At 42.3% G+C, this 22,957-nt stretch overlaps 1 protein-coding gene across 1 annotated transcript; it reads left to right on the top strand.

Annotated features, from left to right (window-relative positions):
• Positions 1–218: 218 nt before the first annotated feature.
• On the top strand, positions 219–21,623 carry MTFR1 (mitochondrial fission regulator 1). The gene is made up of 8 exons (XM_072329953.1): positions 219–400; positions 4,791–4,933; positions 8,234–8,332; positions 13,586–13,704; positions 16,579–16,820; positions 18,515–18,776; positions 18,949–19,117; positions 20,195–21,623. Exons 2-8 carry the CDS (start codon positions 4,868–4,870, stop codon positions 20,252–20,254), a joined length of 1,017 nt encoding a protein of 338 aa, XP_072186054.1. The 5' UTR covers positions 219–400; positions 4,791–4,867; the 3' UTR covers positions 20,255–21,623.
• Positions 21,624–22,957: the final 1,334 nt, after the last annotated feature.

The following is a 22,957-nucleotide window of genomic DNA, read 5'->3' as shown; positions in this document are numbered from 1 at the left end:
ACACCGCCCGGCAGCAGCACAACCGCACCGCCAACGGCGCCTCCGCAACACCGCCTCTTATTGGCGGAGGCCGGTCACGTGTCCAATAGACGCGGTAGGGCGCGGTGGCTGCCGGGTAAAGTCGCTCGCCAGCCTGCCGAAGGGCGGCTGAGGTCCCGCCTCCCCTCAAGCCGGACGCCTATTGGTCGGGAAGGTGCCGGCGCGGCCGCGGATTGGCTGTTGGTGGGGTCGCGAGCTCAGTGCGAGAAGCGGGTGAGAGAGCGCGGCTGTGTGGCGGTGGGGACGGAGGCGACGGTGGCATCTGAGCCTGCCGGGCTGCCCGCGGCCCGTCGGGGCGGGAGCGGCGTGTGAGGGGGGAGCGGCAGCCGGAGCGTCGCCGCTGTGTGCCGCCTGCAGCGCGGTGAGCCCTGCCGGAGGGACGTGGGGTGAGGTGGGGAGGCCCCGAGGGGCGGCGGCGGGCAGGTGTGGGGCGGGCGGTCGCTCGGCGCTCCGGTTCCCGACGGGTGTGAGGCGGCTGTTTGCGGATTGAAGGTGTCCGATAACGAAACGCTGTGGTGGTGCTGTGACAGCTCGGCGGTTATGGAAAGCGAAACAGTGCGGGGAGCATAGGGAGGGTTTAAAGCTACAGTTGGCTACCGCCGGATCAGAATCGGCCCGGTCACCGGCTGAAATCCGGTCGCGTTGTGTAGGAGCCTGAAGTTGTTACTAAGGGACATTATGGCAGAAAAAAGCATAGAACGTTCTAAATGCTCTTCCAGGCACGGGTACCCTTTTGTTAATAGAACCCGTGTTTTCTCCTTTCTCAAAGCGGTAGCAGGGGTGACGCTGACAGCAGCAGCTGGGGAGCTCTGTAAGTGTGGGTGTACGGTTCTGTGTGTGTAATGCCTGACTGCTTGGCTTAGAGATGGGGGAGCATTTCACAGAGTCACAGAACGGCTCCACTTGGAAGGGACCTCAAGGATCATGAATCTCAACCCCCCCCCCCCCCCCCCCCCCATCACAGGCAGGGCCACCAACCTCCCCGTTTAATACTAGACCAGGCTGCACAGAGCCCCATCCAACCTGGCCTTGAACACCTCGGGAGGAGGGTTGGGGAGGGAAGGAAAGGCATCTTTTTCACTTCTTTTGGATGTATGTATTGTTTTTATTTCTTGCTGTAGGCTTCATGATGATAGTCAGCTGTCTCTATAGTATCCACTGACTTGTATCTGCCCCTAGGCATATCTTGGGCACTTTGTTTTTGGAGTCTTCCGAGCCACAAAGCAGACTTCTGCAGTTGGCTGCGACCTCCGCTAAATACCTTCATTGCTCATAAGTGGTGTGTTGTGATTTGGAGAGGGCCTGCTCCTTTATGAGAAGATTCTGCCTGTCACTTGGTGTCCTGTAATATATATATATATATATATAAATTATTTAATATGCTTCCTTATGGATATAATTTGAATAAACCTTCCATTAGACGTGTGAGTCATCAGTCAGTCATAAAGACTTTGAAGATACGGCTGGCCCAGTTTCCTACTGAAATAAGGAGGAACTTGCTTTTTTGTTCTTTAATGTAACTATTTTTGATGTGTTTGTGCTTCTTTGAAATAAACGTACTTATTTATGTTATGTACACCATTTCAATGTAGAGACTAGACCTTTCATGGGCTTGTTTACTCTCCGTATGTAGCTGATCTGCTGCACCAAGAGCATTAAAGCATTCTCTTTCACTTTGGCATGGATTTTAATTAGAGAAGCTTCTCTTAGTAAGACAAATACGAATATCATATTTCTTTTTAAGAGAACTCGTAGTTTGAAAGGGACTTGTATTCTCCAGTGTTGTACTTATCCACCTAGAACTATTTCAATTTGAAAGCGGATCGCATCTACCTTTTCTTTCCTTTCATTTTCCATGTGTAGCACCCACTTGAGAGCCAAAGGGTTCCATTTGCTATTTGCTGACTGGTATGTCTGTGTGTACAGCTTCCACGGGCTTTGTATTTATCTCATGAACATTTGATGAAGCGCTGTTATCTGTCAGCCTTGTAGACCGATAACTGTTATGAAAAGACTGAGTGGAAACTACGAAAGTGATTGGGAGGGGTGGGGGCAAAGGAGAGTTCGGCGGGGCTAAAGTGAGAACAAGGCACTCGGAAGCGTAGGCCTGCTCATTTCTGAGCCAGGGTATTGCTGCACATTTCCATATCAGAACAAGAAGCTCTCAGGCGTTGTTAATTTCTGTGGATGTATTGGTGTATAAGTGAGCAACCCGTGGCATTCCCATCCTGCACTGCTTAATGCACTGAGATGCCACTCTTTGTGTTATTGCTCCTCTAACCTCTTCTGGGAATGTTGCCTGTGACTACTCCTTACCATTGTGATTATTTGCTGAAGCACACGGAAGTATCACATTTTGTAGCAAAATTACTGTCACTTTGAGGCATTTCATTGCAACATTTGAGTTGTGGAAGCTTCAGAGGAATTAAACTACTAATTTAGAGGAAAATGAAAGAGTCAGAGAACGGATAAAGCAAACAGTATTTTAAGGGAGCTGTTATTCTCGGTTACTAAAAGCAATAAATGTTTAACTCCTTCCGAGGTTGGCACGTGTACAAGGTATTTGCTAATACTTCCATTCTTGCTGCCCCACATTTCATGTGAAATGACCCTTTCTGTTCTTGGCACATAGAATAATGGTGAAATAATTGAGATTTGTGAAGAATAATAGTGAGAGCCTGGAAGAAATGAGTGTGAAGTTTGTCTGGGGATAAATCTGGAAAGCGAATAGATTTCATAAAGATATCAAGGGAATGTACTTAGAAGCATTTTCCTTTTAGATTTCTTTTTAGATGAGTGGTGATCTGGAGGATATTAACACACGGTTGTCCGTAGTGCTGTGCTGGTATCCAGGAGCCGGGGGTACTTTGCACTCTCACACGGTGACTTCTGTTACTTCTTTCAGCAAAAGCAGACAGCAGGTCATGGGTAGTTCAGAATGTTGGCCACTTTAAACGTTTATGTTCTAGAAGAAATGGTGATTTATAGTGTGAACCGAAAATAATCATCTTATTAAGTCACTCGCACCCGCGTTATCTCCGCTGTTAAAGATTCTGCCTTCCCAGTTGATCAGAACCAAAATTATCATTGCCTTTTCTTTATTTTCTTCATAAAACGTGACTGACTACCCCTCAGCATTTTGGCACTACCTGGCTGTCTTTTGAAAGAGCAGTATATCAGGGTAGAAGGAGTCACTTCTGCCCTTGTGAGGCCCCACCTGCAGTATTGCATCTGGATGTGTGGCCCCCAGCATGAGGAGGGTGCGGAGCTGTTGGACTGGGGCTGGAGGAGGACCACAAGGATGGTCTGAGCACGGGAGAGCCTCTCCTACAAATAAAGGCTGACAGAGTCGGGCTTGTTTGGCCTGGACAGAAGGCAGCGCTGGGGAGACTTCATGGTGGTCTTCCAGTACCTAAAGTGAGCCTGCAGGAAGGCTGGAGAGGGGGCTCTGTCAGGGACTGCAGCTTATAGGCAGCCCGTTATTCTTTTCTGTTGCTTTTCCATTTAATCTCTTAGAGATTAGTTCATTTTTGTGTCCTTTTTTTTTAATAAAAATACCCTAATATTAGTCTTCTGCTTGCTGTTAGAATAGTGCTTTTTTCCTGGGTTTTTCGTCAATAAAACTAAGTCCTGTTAGGAAACCTGTTATTCTTCCTGTGGTGATGAGAAACCAATATCAATTTTTGTTGTTCTATTTAAGCCTCTCTGGAAAAAATAACCCCCCAAACCTGTAAGGCTGCATGGTTCCTGCCAAGCTTCCACAAGAAGCAGATTCTCACTGTTAACTGCTGGGGGGAAAAAAAACCAAAACAACAACCCAGAAACGTTTGTAACGGAAACAGTGATGATTTAACTGTAATGCTCTTGGGCACTTTCAAACTGCATAGCTTTTCCATCTCCTGACTTTGTAACTTCCTAACTAACAGTTCCTTGCTGCCGCATTGCCTTAGTCATCTTTCTGTCTGTAATGGCTTTAGCAACACAGTTGTTCATGCTACAAATATTTTGTTCAGGGTGCTTCAACAGAGTGTTGTTTCTAGCCTGACACACAAAACAAACGTAAACCCAAAGCAATAGTTTTTTGTGTGTGTGTTTTGTTTGTTTGTTTGTTTGTTTTTAAGATGGCACGCAATTCTCAATGGCATCCAAGTTGTGACTGTTGTAGAACATGTTTAAGGGAAAGATATGCAATAAAAGCAGCTTTAGTGAATGGTAGTGTGTATAAATAGACACAGTTTGAAATGTGGCCAACTTTATAAGTCACTCGAGTATTTTCAGGTCCCACATCGACACTGTTTCCTGTCTTTTTCTCCTATTAGTCATATTTCCATGTTTCTGTTGTGGGAAACAACAAAGCTGTCAGAGAATGTAAGTGAGGAGAAGGGGTCTGCTTTCTGGAGTTTGTTTTTGCATAGAGAAGAGTTTCAGCTAGGAATGTGGTCCTTGAATCATAGTGTTAGTCCTTGGTTGCAAGTGTTCCATTCAAGTTGAAGTGAGCAGTCATTTTCCCAGTGTTTTAGTCATTCACTTTGCAACTTCTTTGACTTGTTCAAAATCATACTACAAAACTCTCTTGCTTCTACTAGATGAGTTGTCTTTGGGATAACTATACTTTGCAGTACTAGGAATTGCCTGGAAGGGTCTTGTTTTCAGCAGCTGCCTCAGAAGCTTGTTTTTGAAACACATCGAATGATTTTCTTCTCTGTATGACCACTGCTTCTAAAATGTTTGTTTCGTGTTTCTTCTTCCAGAAGGACTATGGAACCTCTGCAGCCCTGTAGATTTGGAAGGCTTAAATCCAGGTTTGGAAGAACCCTTTCCAGTCCAGATGATTCGCTGGTTTAAGAGCTTAATGAGGATGATTTTTGAGCAAGTTGGACTTAACATGGAATCAGTAAGTGTTTCAAACTTGATTTTTTTTTTCCTCCCTTTTTTTCAGAAAATCAGGTATTGAAAGCACTTCATATGGTTTAGTTCATCTTTGTCCATTCCAGCAGAGCCCTTTAAATACACTCAGTATCTGTATGATTCTGCATTGCTGAGCAGGTATACAGTTCCCTACTGAAGACACTGAAGTATTGAGTAATGTATGCGTTAAAAATACCACGTGATTCCTTCTAGCTCTAACAGTAAACTGTTCACAGTGTAGACGATGCTTTTCATTCTCCTCTTTTAGGTGTATTTTGAAGATGAAGGAAAATTTTCAACTGACTTTTGACAACTGAATTCATTCTTAAATGCCCTTCCTTCTTTGCTCTTATCTTAGAGAGATAAAGAGCCCCATGAAACTGAGATGATAATTATTATGGTGTATCTACCTCTCCTTTCCTCCTGAACATGTTACTGTATAGGAGAGCAACATGGCTGTGCCCTTCACTAGGGAAATAGAGTAATGTTCCTGCATAGGTTTCCTCCTGAACAAAAGAATATGGGGAGCTTTTTGTCAGTGCTTAGCAGAGAGAGAGGTTTGCTACTTATCACCTTCTGTGTCACTGGGATCTTTTGGAAGCTGTTTTGAGTAGAACTGCTGTCTCCAATGCAATAATCTCTATAAGTTATATATTTTAATAAGATGGAATTCCATACCAACTACGTGCAGTATTTATCTAGGATTGTTCTTACTTTACTGATTGTGATAGATCACTCAGGAATTTACAGAGAGTAGAACTGATATATGTTGTAGGTTACCCGTAAGAGGCAATATTTTAGGATTTTATTAGAACTTAAATTGGAGATCTCATGGATACGTATAACATGGATTTCATAACAATGAAAATTCAGAGCACAAGAATATGGTTACTACTGTGGGTGCTAGCATGGTTTATTGTTAGCAACATCTTTAGTCTGAATAGGGGGGAAACAAGTTTATAACCTCTGTTTCCCCCTATTCTCTGTCTCAAGCCTGGGATAATGTGTTTACGTTTCCAAATGTCAGTCATCCCGGAGAACAGTAAAACACTGATGCAATAAGAGGGTATTACTAAATAATAGTCTGCAGACTTGCTCTGCCAGTGCTTCAAGTCAACAAGAAGCTGTGTGAACAGGACTAGAACAGTGCTGAGACTTATTAGCTCAGCTGGGCATACCTTGAGGCACAACTTGTGTGCAGTTTTCTGAAAACACCGTCTAGGCATATCTTGAATTGCCCAAAGTGAGTCATAGAAAACCTGAAATGTGTTTAGGCACCAAATATTATGGAGGATATCTGTCCCAGTCAGCCTTTTTCTGTGGTCTGAGCAATCCCTAAACAAGTTTTACCACTTGTTTGAAATGTACTGCACTTAGGTTGGCAATACAGCACGTAGTCCAGGCTCTTTGCTCTTGTGGAAGTACTTCCATAATTAATCAAGCATTCCCTTGACTGGTATTTTTTTTTCCAGTGCAACATCACTTTGAGGCTGTTGTAAACCATTCTGCTTTTAGCAGCAGAGTCTACTGTGAATGGGGAGACTCTGTTACTGCGGTACTGCTTATCATTGACTTTGAGGGCTCCAATCTACTTGCATTTTGTTCAGCTGTATAGATGGCAATTATGTGGTCATCACAAATGGGAGGTTGTTCTTTGTGGCATCTAAAATGCAGTTCCCAGAGAGGACTCCGTAGGTTGAGAAAAGTTGTATTCAAACTTAACTGCGTATTAAGAAGGAGTTTGTATTTCCTGTAATGAAAAATTGAGTCTGAGCAGATCGTTGGCAACGATGAGAATCTGATGTGGAAATCTATCATAGCATATGTGCTGTGCATCTGTGCATTTATTTTGTCTAAATGTATACATTCTATTAAAGTCAGAGGAAAGAAAGATGCTTTAGTATAGAACTAAGCAAAATGTTTTTGTGAAGTTTTTGGAATAATATAATCTGGGGATAAATACTGTGAAGCATAATATTTTGTTCTTAATAGAACCTTCTGAATTTTAAGAGTAGCGATTTCTGTGTACTATATCAAAGTGTTATTCAGTGGTGTGGTGTGAAACTCCCACGGCTTCACTATGCAAATCACACAAGCAATACAGCCATGCCATATCAGGGTTGTTTTAATAAATCCGATCCATGCTATTCAAACTAAGATTAGGATTAAGATGAGGCAGCCTTCTAACAGGGTATTGAGTTCACTTAAAGCCGTGAGCCTTTAAAAACTAAGATCTGAATAGTAAATTTGTATCTACAGTCAGAAGTGAATACTGTCCGAGTATTTTTAATTACCAGACAGTGTTCTAATTGTTTATTAACCTCGTAAACATCATTACAGCCTTTTCCTCATTCCTTCTGCCTTTTCTCTTTCCTACTTCTCTCTCTCTGTTCTTCTGTTCTGGCTCCTTCTGTACAATTCTTCTAGGGTTAAAGTCTCGTTTCATACACCTTTGGTAAAATAGGAGAGCAAACATTCTTGTCATTAAGTAAAACAAAAGATAAAAAGGAAACCCCCACTGAAATGAATTAGAATAAATGTGAATTGCAGTAGAAACAGTTCAGAATCAGAAGCTGGATGCATTAGGTTCTGTTTGCAGTTTTCTTTACTGTTTCTGTATGTTGGGGCATTTTAATTTTCAAATATTTCTTTTTTCCAGTTTTCAGTTGCACAGTTGCACGTTCTGCCTTGTGTTGGCTTATCGTCACTTTCTATTAAGGCTTGTAGACACTGTTTCTGTGTTAGAAGAGCTCTTAAAAAAAACAAAATGATTTGGGGAATGTGGAATTTCATAACATCCTGAAGGTGTTCAAGGCCAGGTTGGGTGAGGCCCTGGACAGCCTGGTCTAGTATTAAATAGGGAGGATGGTGGCCCTGCCTGCAATGGGGGATTGGAAATTCATGATCCTTGAGGTCCCTTCCAACCCGGGCCATTCTGTGATTCGGGATTTTTCATGATTGAGTGGCTCTTCATAAAACGCCTTAAAAAGCTGGGTGTGACTCAGTACAAATTCCTCATTGTGTTAAAAAGGGGCAGGTTATGCTTTTGAAGATCACATCTTGAATCCTACCACATTACTAGATTTATTGCTTTGAATTTAAACTTAATGTAAAGGCTGTCTTGAACTTAAACAGTCATCACTGTATATTGTATTCCTCGCAAGAGTAACTTCTAAATCATATGTACATTTAGCACAAGTGTAATACAGAAGGATAAAGGAAAACTGTTCCAATATGGTGATTAATTCTTTTATCTAACATCTGACTTTTTTTTTCTTCCCAATAGGTACTTTGGTCAAGCAAGCCTTATGGTTCATCTCGGAGTATTGTAAGAAAAATTGGTACTAACCTCTCTCTAATACAGTGTCCAAGAGTTCAGTTTCAGGTAGGCAATCTCAGCTGTTTTGAAACGCAACTTTTGCCATACAGATGAAGAGATTTACTCTCGTATCAAAAGATTTTAAGGAAATCTACAGCTCATTTAAGTAAATTGCCTTGAGGGTTCATGAAAGCAGAATTAGATAAATCTGCCACATAGGAGAATACTTCAGTTCTTCCCACTTCCAATTCAGATTTTTACTTACTATGAATTCTTTTCTGTACTGCCTAAAACTCTGACCAGTGTTGCTATAAACATGTAACAAAACTTGAATTGTTTTCCTAAAGAATATGGAACTTCTAAAATCATAGAATCATGGAATGGCCTGGGTTGAACCTCAGTGATCATCCAGTTTCAACACCCTGCTATGTGCAGGGTCGCCAATCACCAGACCAGGCTGCCCAGAGCCACATCCAGCCTGGCCTTGTATGCCTCCAGGGATGGGGCATCCACAACCTCTTTGGGCAACCTGTTCCAGTGTGTCACCACCCTCTGAGTGAAAAACTTCCTCCTAGGAAAAAAATATCAATTCTTAAGATTGAGAAACATTTGAAACTTACTTCTAAAAAGCAGCACTACAGACTAGGCTTAAAAGGCATGCAAAAAAATACTGGGGAAAATAAAGAACTGTATAAGAAAGTAAAAACTTAGTTATAAGATAACTTGAGTTCCCTTCTTGTGTTTTTTGTGCTTGTTTTTGTAGAAGGGTAACACATCAAAGGTGAAAGGGAACATCAGTGCTGTGCAGCTTTATCATTTGTTATCTTGTATCTTTGACTGCATCTAGTGGGAGGCTGAAGAGCAAGGGCAAAAACTTGAGGAGAAACCCTTGCTTTTTATAACAAGTCGGTCAGGAACAGATGGGAAAATGGAAGCTGTTACACAGGATCTTTTCAACTCTGAGAATGCTGCGCATAGGGGGTGGGCATAGAATTACAGGGATTTAGTGCTTGAAGCTCACGCTGAGAAAAGAGTGTTTCTTGGGTTGAACGAGGGAGGAGAACGCAAAGATGAATGGTGGGAACCATCAGCCATACTAAGGCAAGGTAGTTTTTACATAGCTAATTTTTCCACCCTTATATTACTCTCTGTGTCCTGTATGAGATGTATGAATAATATTGGAATTTAAAATAAGCCTAGAAACCCCAAATAGTTCAGATTACCTTTTTGTGGTGATAGTAAAAGCCATGCTAACATTACTTGGAGGACTAATGTCTCCTGTCATAGGTGGCTTCGTGAATCTTGAAACAATAAATGTATCCATTGCTAGAAGGGGGGGATTGTGCAAGTGGGAAGGACAACAAAATGGCATGCTGAATTTGAACGTGTAGGTGTACCATAGTGATAATACAGAAGTACAGCTGTGTGTGCCTCGCATTTGCAGTCCTCCTGTGCTGTGTGTGATTCACCCTGCTGTGAGAGCTATACAAGGGAAGATCATGCTTATTTGTAAAAAAAAAAATTAGCCATATAATTCCTTCTCTCAATACAGTACATAGAAGACGACGTTCTGGTTTTTTGTAGTTGTAGAGCACTGGGAGATACATCTGGGGAGTTCTTTTCAGAATACTTTTAGTGTTGAAATGTGAAGATATGAGCAGTTAGCTTTGCTCTGGTTTTATCCACTGTAAGATGTACTTCTGCTTTTAGGAACCTTTCCTTACCGTTGCCTGAGTTGATTGAATTTGAAATATTACAAAGCTTGATGCATATTAAAGTTTATGTGGTCAATGCAGGCTTTTTAAAGATATATATTGTTTAGAATAATTATAACTGTTTCAGTTCATAGACTGCTGAGCATGCGGAAGTGTGATGCTAACGTCTCTCTTTGTCTTTATCTCTTTGTTAAGATTCTGTAGTGAAGTTCAGTACCAGTCTTGATCACATTTATGCTGTTGCAACTGAGGCTTTTCCAGCTGTCTCTTCCTTTTTCTTTCTTGCCAGCTTTAGCTCTTTTATGAAAGGACCGTGCACTGAACTTTGCTGTAAGTCACTTTATCCAGAAACCAAAGCAAACCATACTTGCCTCACCTGGGGGTGCATGCATACCACCAGTGTTTCTAACTTTATCTGAGACCAATAAACATCCTACAGGCTTTCCTTTTGTTATGATAAATGGATAAGGGATATTGAAAGAGCATCCCTATTTATGTTTGTTCTTCTCGCATGCTTGAGGTGTGTCACTGTTGTACGTATCTCTGTGGTTTTTGTCCTCCTCTGTATTTGTTGCTAAGTGCAGCTCATGCATTTAGTAAGTGGTGGCAGAACTTGGCTATAGATGGCATGAACAAATGAAAGTGGTTCATAAAGCTTTTTTGTATGTCATGCTTTACCTGTGGTCTTTAGGGGGAAAATTGTTGAGCATCAATATAGCTGAGGTAGGCTCAAACAAACAAACAAATACACAGAAGATAGGAGCCTTCCTCCTCTGGTTACCAATCCAGTGTCTTCCAGATACGACATCTCCATTGTAGTCCCATGCTTCTGTTTGTCTGATATACACTGTATAATTGAACACATGCCTCCTAAGCTATTGATGTGAATGTAGCAAACATCAGTGCTCATCTGAAAAATCACAGCAAGTTTGTCCTGAAGTAGTGCTTCCAAATGTTTAATACACAAGTCTATGAGTAATTTGAAAGCTGAAGGTTTTGTTCTTTCTTAAATGTGTACAAATATTTGTTCTACTTTCCACTTCTTGGATACAACAAGAGGTAGGAACCCAACTTTGACACCATATAAAAGCAGTTCAGTGTGTTTTTGTCTTTCAGACACTCTTTGTCTGCATGCACACATGTATATGTGAAGCACACACACACTAAAATAGGGAAAAAGTCTGTTAAGGAAAAAGTTGGGGAAACAGATCTATAAGAGATAGAAAGAAAAGCAAGCTAATTCCGCTTCTTTATCCAATGCCTGCAGTCCAGCGTTTAATAGAACTGGGCCTCTGTTTTCAGCTGTCATTTCTCCATTTCAGGCGTTGGCAGAGCAGTTATCTGAATGTTCCTCAGCCAAGATGGGCTGGAGGCCATTCAGCAGGGTTCTTTAAACATCGTTCTACAGACAAGCAGAAGTTCTAAGAGTTGAGTACTGGCTTTTAACTTCCAAGTTCGATGAAAAATCTTGTCTCAACTTGAAATTCAGAACCCACTTCTATGGAAGGCCGTGTCCTTTATAGGGACAGAGGAAAAAAACATCTGTGTATGGAGCAAGCAGATTGTTTACGCATAAATATGACTTAAAAAGCAAGAAGAAACTTGCATCACAGTGTAACAGAGGGCTTGCTACTAGATATTGGATTAGAAGTTACTTATCTCATGATGCAAGAAACCTGGCCGTGGTAAATGCATTCCTTACTGTTGCTTTCTAAAATGATTTCTGATGCAAGTGCATGTAATACCTTTACTTCAATGCACCTTCAGCCTTTGTGGTAATAGTTCCTCATATGGCCATTACCATTAGGAAAATTTGTGTGGCCTGCAAGAAGCAGCTGCTGTGTTACAGATGTTTGTAGCTACCATTAGCTTTAATACAGCTGCAGCAGTCATGGTAATTTTATTTTGAAAAAGAAGAAAATAATACAAGGAAACCTCAAACAATGACAGTCCTAACATGCAACATAGTATGCTCCAGGCTGTTCTGAAGAGAGGCAGGCTGTGATGGTATTAGGCACAACTGTTAATGTGATAACATGTTGCCATCTGTGCTGATGCTACCTGGAAAAAACCCTGTTGTTTCCAAATGCTCGAGTAATGCCAATATATACTCCTGGGAGCTGTGATAAAGGCTCACACGCAAGTTGCAAGAGTAGTCATCTTCACCTCATCATCTCAATTTCCAAAGCTGTTTGTGACAACTCCTAGGGGAAGAAGGAAAAAAAACAACAACAAAAATAGAACTTCTATATACTTCTATCTGGAACTTGTGTATCAAAGGCTACAACTAAAATATGTGTGCGTGTTCTTCATAAATGGTTTCACCCAATCAAGATTACAGTCCTACTGTGCTAGGTCAGCTACAAATCCAGGATAGTGCTGGCGTTTCATGGTTGCTGCTACATTGTAGTTTTCTTCTTAGAGGAGTGGGTTGCCTTTGAGTGCTAGCAGGATGAATCAGAGCAGTACTTAAGAGACTATTAAATGATACCACCATCTTTGTCAGTGTTTGCAGTTCCTCTGCCACTACCAGCGCTTAAATACCTGCAACACTTCGCATGCAAGTTTGGCACGTGGATTATATGTAACATATGCAGTAGAGGTGGCGTAGTCACACTGGAAAGAAATAACTAAAGGCAGCAAACAGAGCAGGAGGAATTACTGAAGGATATTTCAGTATCTTTCATTTGTTAAATTACAGAGACCAGGCTGCACTCAGTCACTGGACTGAATACACATGCCCTTGTGTAGCCTGGGGTAGCAGCTGATATTTCAAAGTAGGTTTGAAACCATTTTGTATAGTTGTGGTTATGGAGCGTGTATTGATGGCCCAGACAATTTGTCAGGTTTCCATTTGGGTCACTTAACCATAGATTGAAGAAATGTTCCAGTCTCTTGAGCCTTGTTCACCTTTGGCTTCAGAAAGCTATAAAGCTAGTAGCAAAACTGTGCTGCAAAACAGTGTCTATTTGGCATGCTGTAAATGAGATTTCTTCGTACATAGTTTATTTGTTACATTATAGTTCTGTCATAGCTGTCACTGGAAGTCCTCACAATGATGAAGCCAGTAGAAGGACTTTTTGTTCCTGTGTAACAGACATGGCTTAAGTTTCATACAGAAATTCTGGAAGCTGTAGAGGAAGGAAAACACACAACAGCAATTTCCCTCACCAGATTACTAAGTTAGCGTAAAAGATTAATAGGTAGAAGTAGTAACTATTTTCTAACTACTGGTCATGAATATCATTAAAACATGATTTAAGTTATTACAGCAAAGTACTTCAGAGTGTTGACGTTTGTCATTAAGGTAACAATTTGCTTTGGACTTCCAGTGCTGAGTGTTGTGCCGTAGTACATGTAGGTAGTCGTGAATCTCAAAAACCAATAAGATTTCTGCAAAACATTCAGGAGATTAGACTGAATAGTGTGTTAGATTTTACACCAAGCTCAGGACGGTAACAAATGTACTGAGTCTATTGATGCGCTTCGTGCATGTATGTGTTAATAGTTATGCACAGCCTCACTAGAAGCATTGGATAAAACAACTGTGAAATAGGCTGGGAATAATGTTTCTAAAACTTTCAATCTTGCCTTTAAAATTTAGCTTACTTCTCAAGCCACAGAAGGAAATCATCCTCATCAACATAGAGAAGATGCAGTGGCTTCCTTTGCAGATGTGAGATGGGTTGCTCAAGAGGAAGGTGAAGTCTCTACAAGGCTCAGGTATGCACTTAGACTTTCTCTTTGGAGTTAAAAGCTGAGCAAAAGAACTGGGTTCTCTCCAGTGAGAATACACTGTGCATTACTGTTAATGCAGAGCTTTGCATTCTGTAGCAGATAATAATACATACGACTTATATTTTGTCTTCATCTTTATGATGAAGACTGGCAGGGAAACGTGTGAGTACCTGTGCCCAGAATTATAGCACAGATACTTCTGTGTTGGACACGGAGCGCTGTGTAGCACTGTAGCTGCATGAAACAGTTTGGCCAAAGTGATGAAGTTCTGTTTTCTAACCTATCCAAATTACTGCTCACACCAGCCTGAACCAGAGGCACAGTTCTGTAGTGCAGAGGAAGCTTTAGTTCAGGCTAACCTTCCAGAAAGAGTGATATACTGTAGGAGTGATATACTGCTGAAGTACCTGCATGCAAACAAAGGGAGGGGTGGGACAGGTAGGTGTGAGATCAGACTAAAAGAATCCTCTAGGTAAACAGTGACCTTAAGGCAATGTAGGCTTCTAATGAAACACTGCAGGTGAGTTACTTAGCAAACATGAACATTTCAATGTGCACTCTTCATTCCACCTGTGCGTGATGCTGTGTAGTGCAGCATACATTGGGTGTTTTTTGGGCATTTGAAATTCCATTTCACAGAGATCACATTGGTGATACTGATAAATATATTTTCACTCTAATTCAGTAAATAGCGTTGCAGACAATTTTGTATATGAATGCAGTTCTATAAATGAAGCAACTAATTGACAAGCCATGCTTCTCCTACCCCTAATCAGAGCAGTACTGACAACTCAGGCATAATATTCTTACACGGCATTAAAATCCAATGAGGAAATTGGCTTAAAATGCTATTGCTGCTCTGAGCCAAAGATATTCTTTGCTGTTCAGCTCTTCTGCTCTTTGGAAGAGTTCGTCGGAGGTGCATTTTAGAGTGGAATGACTGCCAGCCTCCCCACCTTGCTTTCTCAGAGTGCGGAGAACTGGTTCCTAAAGGAAGCATCCTATGCTTTTTTTAGTTGCTATTTCCACGTAAATAATAGTACCTGCATTTTAAAATCCTTGGTAAAATTCAGTTGTGCTTAATCAAGAAGCACAGAATGCTTGGGGTGGAAGAGTCCTTCAAGTCCATCAAGTTCCAACCCTGCTGCTTCAGGTAGGGTTGCCAGCCACTAGGGCAGTAAAGCTGGGGAAGGGTCTGCAGCATGAGTCTTTTGGGGAGCACTTGAGGGAACTGGGATCATTCAGTCTGGAGAAGACTCAAGGGAGACCTTACAGCTCTCTACAATTAACTGCCTGAAAGGAGGTTGTGGTGGGGTGGGGGTTGGCCTCTTCTCCCACCTAACAGTGAAAGGAGAAGAGGTGATGGCCTCAAGTTGTGCCCGGGGAGGTTCAGGTTGGATATTAGAAAAAAATTCTTCTCAGTAAGAGTGGTCAAACATTAGAACAGGCTCGAGGAACATGGGTTAGTGGGCATGGTGGTGAGGAGTTAATGGTTGGACTAGATGAGCTTAGAGGTCTTCTCCAACTTTGATGACTGTCATTCTAAATCAGGTTGCTTAAAAGCCTCATCTGACCTGGCCTTAATCACCTCCAATGGATGGAGCATCCACAGCTCCTCCGGATAACGTTTGATATTTTCTGTCATTGTTGTGAAAGACTCAGTTGTATATCATCTAATGCTACAGCAAGGTGATCTGATTTATGACAACCCATTATCATTAATCTGTGTCAGCTCTACTCAGCCTGTTCTAAAATGTTGTTGTCACCAATGAATATAAACTGTTGGTGACTGCAGATGTTCAGTAATCTCTGTGTTTAACGTAGCTTCTGCCTTCATGCAGGAAAGCAGCAGAGTTGAATGTTCTTGCTCTTTGTGAGAAGGAAAGCTTGCAGACTCTCTTACATTGTATGAAGCTTTATTTCTCTACAGTAGTGTTTATTCTTAGAAACCTTGATGTAAGATCCCTTCCTGTTTATTGATAAGCAGCATCAAGTTCCATATACTCTGTTCTCCTGGTAAAATGGAGGGCAGAAATGGAACAGACGTCCAGAAGTTCAGGAACAGTATAAAGATGTGCTATGGAACTAACAAACTCTTCCTCCTTCAAAGGAATCAACTACAAATGACTATTTGCAGATTATTTGCAGTTGGGATTGTTCAGCCTGGAGAAGAGGAGGCTCAGGGGAGACCTTATAGCTCTCTATAACTTCCTGAAGGGAGGTTGTGGTGAGCTGGGGGTTGGCCTCTTCTCTCATGTAGACAGTGATAGAACTAGAGGGAATGGTTTCAAGCTGCGACAGGAGAGGTTCAGGCTGGACATTAGGAAGTATTTCTTCTCAGAAAGGGTAGTCAGGCATTGGAATGCACTGCCCAGGGAGGTGGTAGAGTCACCGACCATGGGAGTGTTCAAGAAACGTTTGGATGTTGCGTTGAGGAATATGGTTTAGCTGGGAAGTATTGGTAATGGTTGGACTAGATGATCTTCTAGGTCTTTTCCAACCGGAAAAATTCTGTGATTCTGATTCTGTGAAAACAAATTTAAATCTTAATTTCAACAAAAAATGAAATAGGCTCGAGGCAGAGGAGTAGATTTGGGGCAGGGGGGAATTAATTCCTTTTTCCTTTGGAAATCCAGTGCTCCTTACAAAGCTGGCGAGGTAGAGAGAGAAACACCAGCCAGTAATAGAAACAGAAGGGATGCAAGGCTCTTACTGACTTAAAGCTATCTAATGTTTTGGTGGAAGTGATTGGTGTGAAGATAATTTTTGTCAGTCCTTCAACTTCTGTCCTTGGTTTGCTTTAGTTTTTACTGATTGGAAAGCCTTTAAAGAAGAACTTTCTGATGCTTTTTGTTACAGGTCAGAAGTGTGGTCGAAAACAGCCCAGCCCCTTTCAGGTGAACTACATCAGCCTGGAAATTCCCTGGGCAGACAGGACTCTGTTCCAAACCTGTTACATGAAGAACCAGCACCCAGGAGCGCAGTAATTGCCAATGAAGAAGCTCTGCAGAAGATCAGTGCTCTGGAAAATGAACTAGCCACTTTAAGAGCACAAATAGCCAAAATTGTTATCTTGCAAGAACAACAGAATCTGACAGCAGGTATGAGATCTACTGTACTCTCAGCACAAATTACTTAATGAATTGTCCTTTTTATGTTTGGTGCAGAATTAAGTCATTTTTGTGAGGTACTGCATCACTGAACACTCTGCACACTCCTTTGCTTAGGTTGGTAGATGAACATAGCATCTTAATGGAGGGATACAGAGTATTTCTTAGAATCACAGAACAGCCTGGGTTGGAAGGGACCTTTAAGATCACATAGTTCCAACACCCTGCAGGGACACCTCCCTCTAGACCGGGTGCTCAGAGCCCCATCCAGCCTGGCCTTGAATGCCTCCAGGGAGGGGGCATTTCTCTGAAAGCTCATCAGAGTTCCTATCTGCAGATGAGAAAAGAAGTATGAGCAGCTTTCAGAGCAAAGCTAATGCTAAACAGCTGGGATTTAACCAAGTTAAATGACTACTAACACCTGAATCTTCGCACCCAGAAACAGACCATCTCATAGTCATCTTACATAGTCATGTAAGAGGCTGATTATGCTTCTGGAAGATGTAATTTATATCTCAAGCTTATGAAATAAATAGCAGAAAAGGAGATTGTTCATACAGAACCAGAAGTCATTTCCTGTACTAAGCACCATAACAGCTTTTCCTTCTTTCCCTCACAACTAACTATCACTGTTCATCCAATTCTGAGTCTCCAGTCTGCAAGGATTAATGGGGGGGGAGAGCCGCTGCCAATTGCAGATAATGGCCATTCAGTTGTCACTGATTCCCACCAAGTACTTTGTTTAGCCTGTGCTCACGGTATCAATTAGTTTTTGCCTGTGAGCTGATTCTTCCTGACCTGTTCAAATGCAAAATGGTGAAACAGCTTTAAAGGTCACTTGGTTACATTCTTGAATTGTAGTTATTTGAGAAAGTCCCACAGGAACTTCAGCTTCCCTCATTTTCCCTTTTCCTTTATCTATTAGGAAACTTACATTCTGATGTGACTTTATCATCTTTACCTCCCTCTTCTGGTAGAACGTGGTAACAATTGCACATGAGTACATTGACCCAGAATAGTCTCCTGTATTGCCTGTGTACATGTTCATACTAGATACCGTAAGCCTCACAACTATGACTTAGCCTGGTTAAGCAGTTTCATAAAGGTGCATTTAAGCAGAGGTTTCATTTTGGTGATTTCTACTATTGTATTGACAGAGGGAATATCAAGTCAAGATAGTTCAGACACAATTGGCTGTCCTAAAAAAATCCTTATCCTCAAAGAGCTGGAGTTTAAGCTTGAATTTAAGCACTATTTAAGCTCTGTAATATACATTTTAAAGTCTCATATGGTAATTTCTGATGGTAAACTGGAAGAGTCATCACTCACATGGCAGACATGATGACCATTAAAGGTCCCTTCCAACTCAAACGATTAAATAACGTCCAGCCTCTCAGAAGGAAGTGAAATACATGGGTACATACATGTATACATACAACAGTGTTAAAAGCAGGATTTGATTTGAAATCCATGGTGCTATCCATCTCAGTGCAGTCTGAACTGGGAATTCAAGGAAGGATTTTGATGTGGTTTTTCAGCGATACCAACTTAAGAAGTTATGCGACGATCTAAAGAAGGCAGAGAGGAGACAACTGAAGCTGTTTTAATCATATTCTGCTCAGACTATTTGTGAGCTATAAAGGGTACTTAGAAGGAAACTGACGTGGCTCGTGTTTTGTTTGCAGCTGGGCTGAGCCCTGTTGCCTCAGCTGCTGTCCCTGGTCTGCCGCCACCACCACCGCCGCCACCTCCTCCTCCTCCTCCACCGCTCCCTCCCCCAGCACTGCAGCAAAACCTGTCTGCCATCGAGCTCATCAGAGAACGGAGAAACAGGAAAACAAACTCTGGCCAGATTCCGACAGAAAATGGGCCAAAGAAACCTGAAATACCAAACATGCTAGAAATCCTCAAAGACATGAACAGTGTGAAACTACGCTCGGTGAAAAAGTAAGATGTTTATTTGTATTTACTAACTCCTGCATTAATGGTTTGCTTTTATGACTGTGAACCGTTTTAGCTTGGGGAGATGACGATGTAACATTTGACAAGCAAGAGTAGAAGTGAATTCACGGCTTCTGAATCTTTGGACTACGCTGAGGTTTCTCTTTTACCTTTGTAGATCATCGGGAGATACAAAACCAAAAGCAGCTGACCCAACAGATCCTGCAGCTTTAATAGCAGAAGCGCTCAAAAAGAAGTTTGCTTACCGATACCGAAGGGATAGCCAAAGTGAAACTGAAAAAGTCATTCCCAAGTCTGAAACTAAGACAAAGACTGAAGTGGTGCTGGTGAGTTGTGCTTCTGATTGCTCGGACAGATTATCATTCGATAGTTGCCTGGTAAGCCCAATAAACCATTCTGCCAACAGGTAGAAATACCAAGGAATTAACAAACCTATCCACAAAACCCCACGAAGTACTGCTGATACGTTAGGAGTTGTGGCAGTCACTTTTTGTTTCTAGTGTGAGCTCTCAGTGTGCTGGTTTGGCTCGAGATTTTTCCTTCTCAGGTTTTCTTCTTTAAACAGGAATCTCATGTTGCAATGAAAACGCGGTACTGCAAAAGCTTGATTCCTGTGGGCTCGTACCAGAAACAAACCTGAACTGCGTCTGCCTGTTACTACCAACCTAAACCAGTGCAGTGGTGCACGGGCTATTTCAAAGCAAGGGCCTGCAGCAACCATTCCTTGGAATGTAGGAAGCAAATCACATTGTAGGGAGTTTCTTCTAATAATTGGCATGACTGAATTAACAGTTTTTAGTGTGATTTTCTTTCTTTGTTCCGCATCATGAGATTATTCTTAGTACAGGTTAATGGCTTCTAGTTTATTTCAGATTGATTTGAAATCCAAGGGCTTTTGGAGCAGCAAATATTCAGTGTGTGAGTTTCTGACAATATACATTTACTCACAAAACAAGGTAATGCGGATCAGTGATGTTAGTAAACAGCCCTCAAAGCCTTGTGCCATAGAAACAGAACAGAAAAGTGTAAAACTCCATCATCTAAAGCAGCTTAACCAAAAGTGTTGGCTGTATGCTGAAGTCGTGTGAGAAGCGAAAGACTTCTGAGCCACAAGTCTCAGGTTCTGAATGCTGACTGACTGAGCTGCCCTCTGGCTTAGGTCGTTCAGCTCAGTAACTTTTGGGCTGTTCCTCACAACTTCAGGGCTGTGTTTCCCCCACATCAGTCCCTTGTTTCTAGCATCAGCGGCTTTAAGATAAAAGACTGAGTTGGCAACGTTTGCAGAGGAATAAATTGATGAAGGGAATTACCGCTGCCCAGGTTCTGGTTTTACGTACAGTTTGGATGGGTAATAGCTGGGTCTCTGCTGAAAGCAATCAGTGCCTTTCTGGTTTTCTTCTCAGTTTGGACCACACATGCTGAAGTCTACAGGAAAAATGAAGACTTTAATTGAAAAACCTTAATGTTGTGAGATCGCTGCGTGAAAGACTGTCAAGCTGCTTTGTCTTCAATCTCCTGCGTTGCTGATAGCGCCGGGTGGTCTCACGCAAAGCAGAAGAAAAACTGATGTGAAACGTAGAATTGAGGAACCAAACATGAAGTTTGAGGTGCATGTTTGCATGTCATTTACCAGAAGGAATAAATTCGGCCTTGTACTCAGGTATTAATTTTGTATGTAAACCTGGCTTTCCATGTAGACTTACATGATGGTATTTGTTTGGTAACACTACGTTATCTCTACGGCATCCCTCGTGTATAACTGACTGCCTTAAAACAGTGTCTACGTGTTAATAATGACAGCGACATACCCTTATGTTAATCACTCATTTGAGCTCTAATGGTAACTTGCACTACAGTGTTTACTTTGATACCGACTTCTTCCACGTCGGTGTTTCTTTTAAACTTCATTTTAGCAAACTTTTAGCTCCCTCTCGTCCCCCCAAGAAAACTGAGTACATTCCTCTTCATTGCAACAGAGAAAAAGCTGAAATCTGCTGCAGAAGTCACGCGGTGTGTGGTTTTTAGTAGCAGCACAGAGCTGCAGTGGTAAGATAGCAATACCTACCATCTTGTGGCCAACATACAGAGTGCTGCTGGGCCCTCAGTGTTGGGATTGCAGAGAACATGAACTAAGCAGGAGGTGGCAGCAGAGTGAAATAATTCCTGTCAGAGCAGGTGTTAGCAGTGCAGCACGGTGTAGATAAAAAGGCAGAAAGTACCAAGGGGTGTAAGTTGCCAAAAGCATCTCGCTCCTCTCGGCTGTGCTCAGAGATGGTTACAGACACCTTTCTATTCCCAACTGGGTAGGCTGTGAGCTGTTGGGGATTTGCACAAGCCCTCGCGGTCCTCTTTGCGGGTGGCCACGGTTGAAGCCGTTGCACATACTTTGTTTTCAGGGGAAGTCCTTTGAGATTTCCCATAGCAGTTCTTTGCTGCCTGACCTGCACCGAGCTACTCTGCCTACCAACCCTGGTGCCTCTGCCCACAGATGTGCGGGGCTGAAGCCTGTCTGCTACTTGAACAAGTGCCTTTTAGAGCTGCTGTTTTCTAGGAAAAGAGAAACAGAGCACATTAGAAGTAAAAACAAGTGAATGGCTCCTGGTGACAACTGAAGCTTTGCTGCTGCTTGTAATGGGGACGTATGATTGTATGTTGAAGGAGGATGTTTTCTGGTGTGAAACTTGACACGATGGAATTCTCTGCCATTGGTTTTAATGATAGGCCATTAAATATTCGTGTTCTTTTAAACGCCTTCACAACACTTTTTCAAAGGTTAATTTGGGGTGTTTTGTATTTAATGCTCGATTCCCGTTATGTAAAATTAAAGGCATTTAAAATAAGTACTGGGTACGTGATTTGTGGTACTCTACAGATGATACCAGCCCAATCAAGTATAGCCTTTGTTCTATGACAGTGACTCAGAACGCATTGGCAGCCTGCACGTGTTTCAGAACAGGACAGCTTACCTTGCTGTGCAGCACAGTTAGTCCTAGAGTAGCACACGGCTGGTAGTGCAGAGGGGAGGGAGGAGGTTCTGCCTCCCCCAGCCTTACCCTGAAGCTTCTTCTACACTCCTGGTACCCACCTGGAGGTTCTGGCCTGTCCCTGCTGTCCCCACAGGCCACAGCTTCACAACAGCTGGCCCAGAAAGCCTCTGCTGAAGTCACACTAGTGAGAGCATTTCCAGCCAACTTCACTTCCACTCCGTCATTTGCGGTAACGTAACTCAGTGCAGTTGTATCATTAATTGTAAGCTCCAGGATATCGACTGACCTCTTAAATTTGTCTGAACCGTGAGGAAAATGCACATTAAAACCTCTCTGGTTTGAAATGTTGACATGAGTGCAGGTATTTGGCACCCCAGAAAAACAGGAACATGGCAAAGCCTTATCAGTGACATAAAGCCATGGTAACAGAAATGCCCTCTGTATGGAGAACAGCACCAAGCTGCCATCAATTAATTTACTTCGTACTTTCACGTAGCTTATTTTGCATCTTTCTACCTTAAATCCTTCCATTACACGTGCCAGTGCGCACAGAGAACCTCCCAGGCAGCAGTACTAAAAGTGGGGACGAGCACACTGGACAGACACCCACAGCAGAACCCAAGGCCTGCGCCCAGCTCTCCACCTGCACACGGTGTGGCCCAGCAGCTCATCTGCAGATTAGAAGTAGTTACAGTGGGAACCTGACACCCATCCCATGATGCATTCCCAGGACCCAGCTGGGCTGAGTGACTCTCAGCAGCTGCAACGCATTACAGATGCTCACAGCACATGGATGCTCTCAGCAGCACAAAACAATTAATGCTGACATTCAGCATAGATTTTTAGAAGGAATTTCTGGACAGTGCTTTGAAGAAAAGGGATTTTGTTTTTCACTTCAGTCCAATGTCAGAGGCTTCTACATACACTCATAAATGAGATCTTCCTCATTCCAGTGTGCACTCCCCAGGAGAGCCGGCACTCAGCACTGGGACCCACTGTGTTGGTTCCTATCCTACCAGAGCCATCTGCTTAACAACAAACGGCACAGGTTGTTGATCCATGTTACGTTTAAGTGGTGCTACATCCATATTTGTAAATGCATTGGTTTCCCTCCCCATTAGAAATACTGGCGCGTATCTCAAAGCCTGCAACAAGTAGCAAAGTTGATAGAGCCAGTGA

Source organism: Excalfactoria chinensis, chromosome 2, assembly GCF_039878825.1.
Source record: "Excalfactoria chinensis isolate bCotChi1 chromosome 2, bCotChi1.hap2, whole genome shotgun sequence".
Lineage (NCBI taxonomy): Eukaryota > Metazoa > Chordata > Aves > Galliformes > Phasianidae > Excalfactoria > Excalfactoria chinensis.
Note: the sequence above shows the minus strand (reverse complement) of the source record. Positions and strands in the feature narration are given on the sequence as shown.

What these genes read in the sequence shown, in the direction of transcription:
- MTFR1 (XM_072329953.1), top strand. Translation starts at nt 4,868, where the DNA reads ATGATTCGCTGGTTTAAGAGCTTAATGAGGATGATTTTTGAGCAAGTT. An exon ending in TTGGACTTAACATGGAATCA is followed by an intron (nt 4,934 to 8,233) that starts GTAAGTGTTTCA and finishes TCTTCCCAATAG; the next exon opens with GTACTTTGGTCAAGCAAGCC. An exon ending in CAAAGACTGAAGTGGTGCTG is followed by an intron (nt 19,118 to 20,194) that starts GTGAGTTGTGCT and finishes TTTTCTTCTCAG; the next exon opens with TTTGGACCACACATGCTGAA.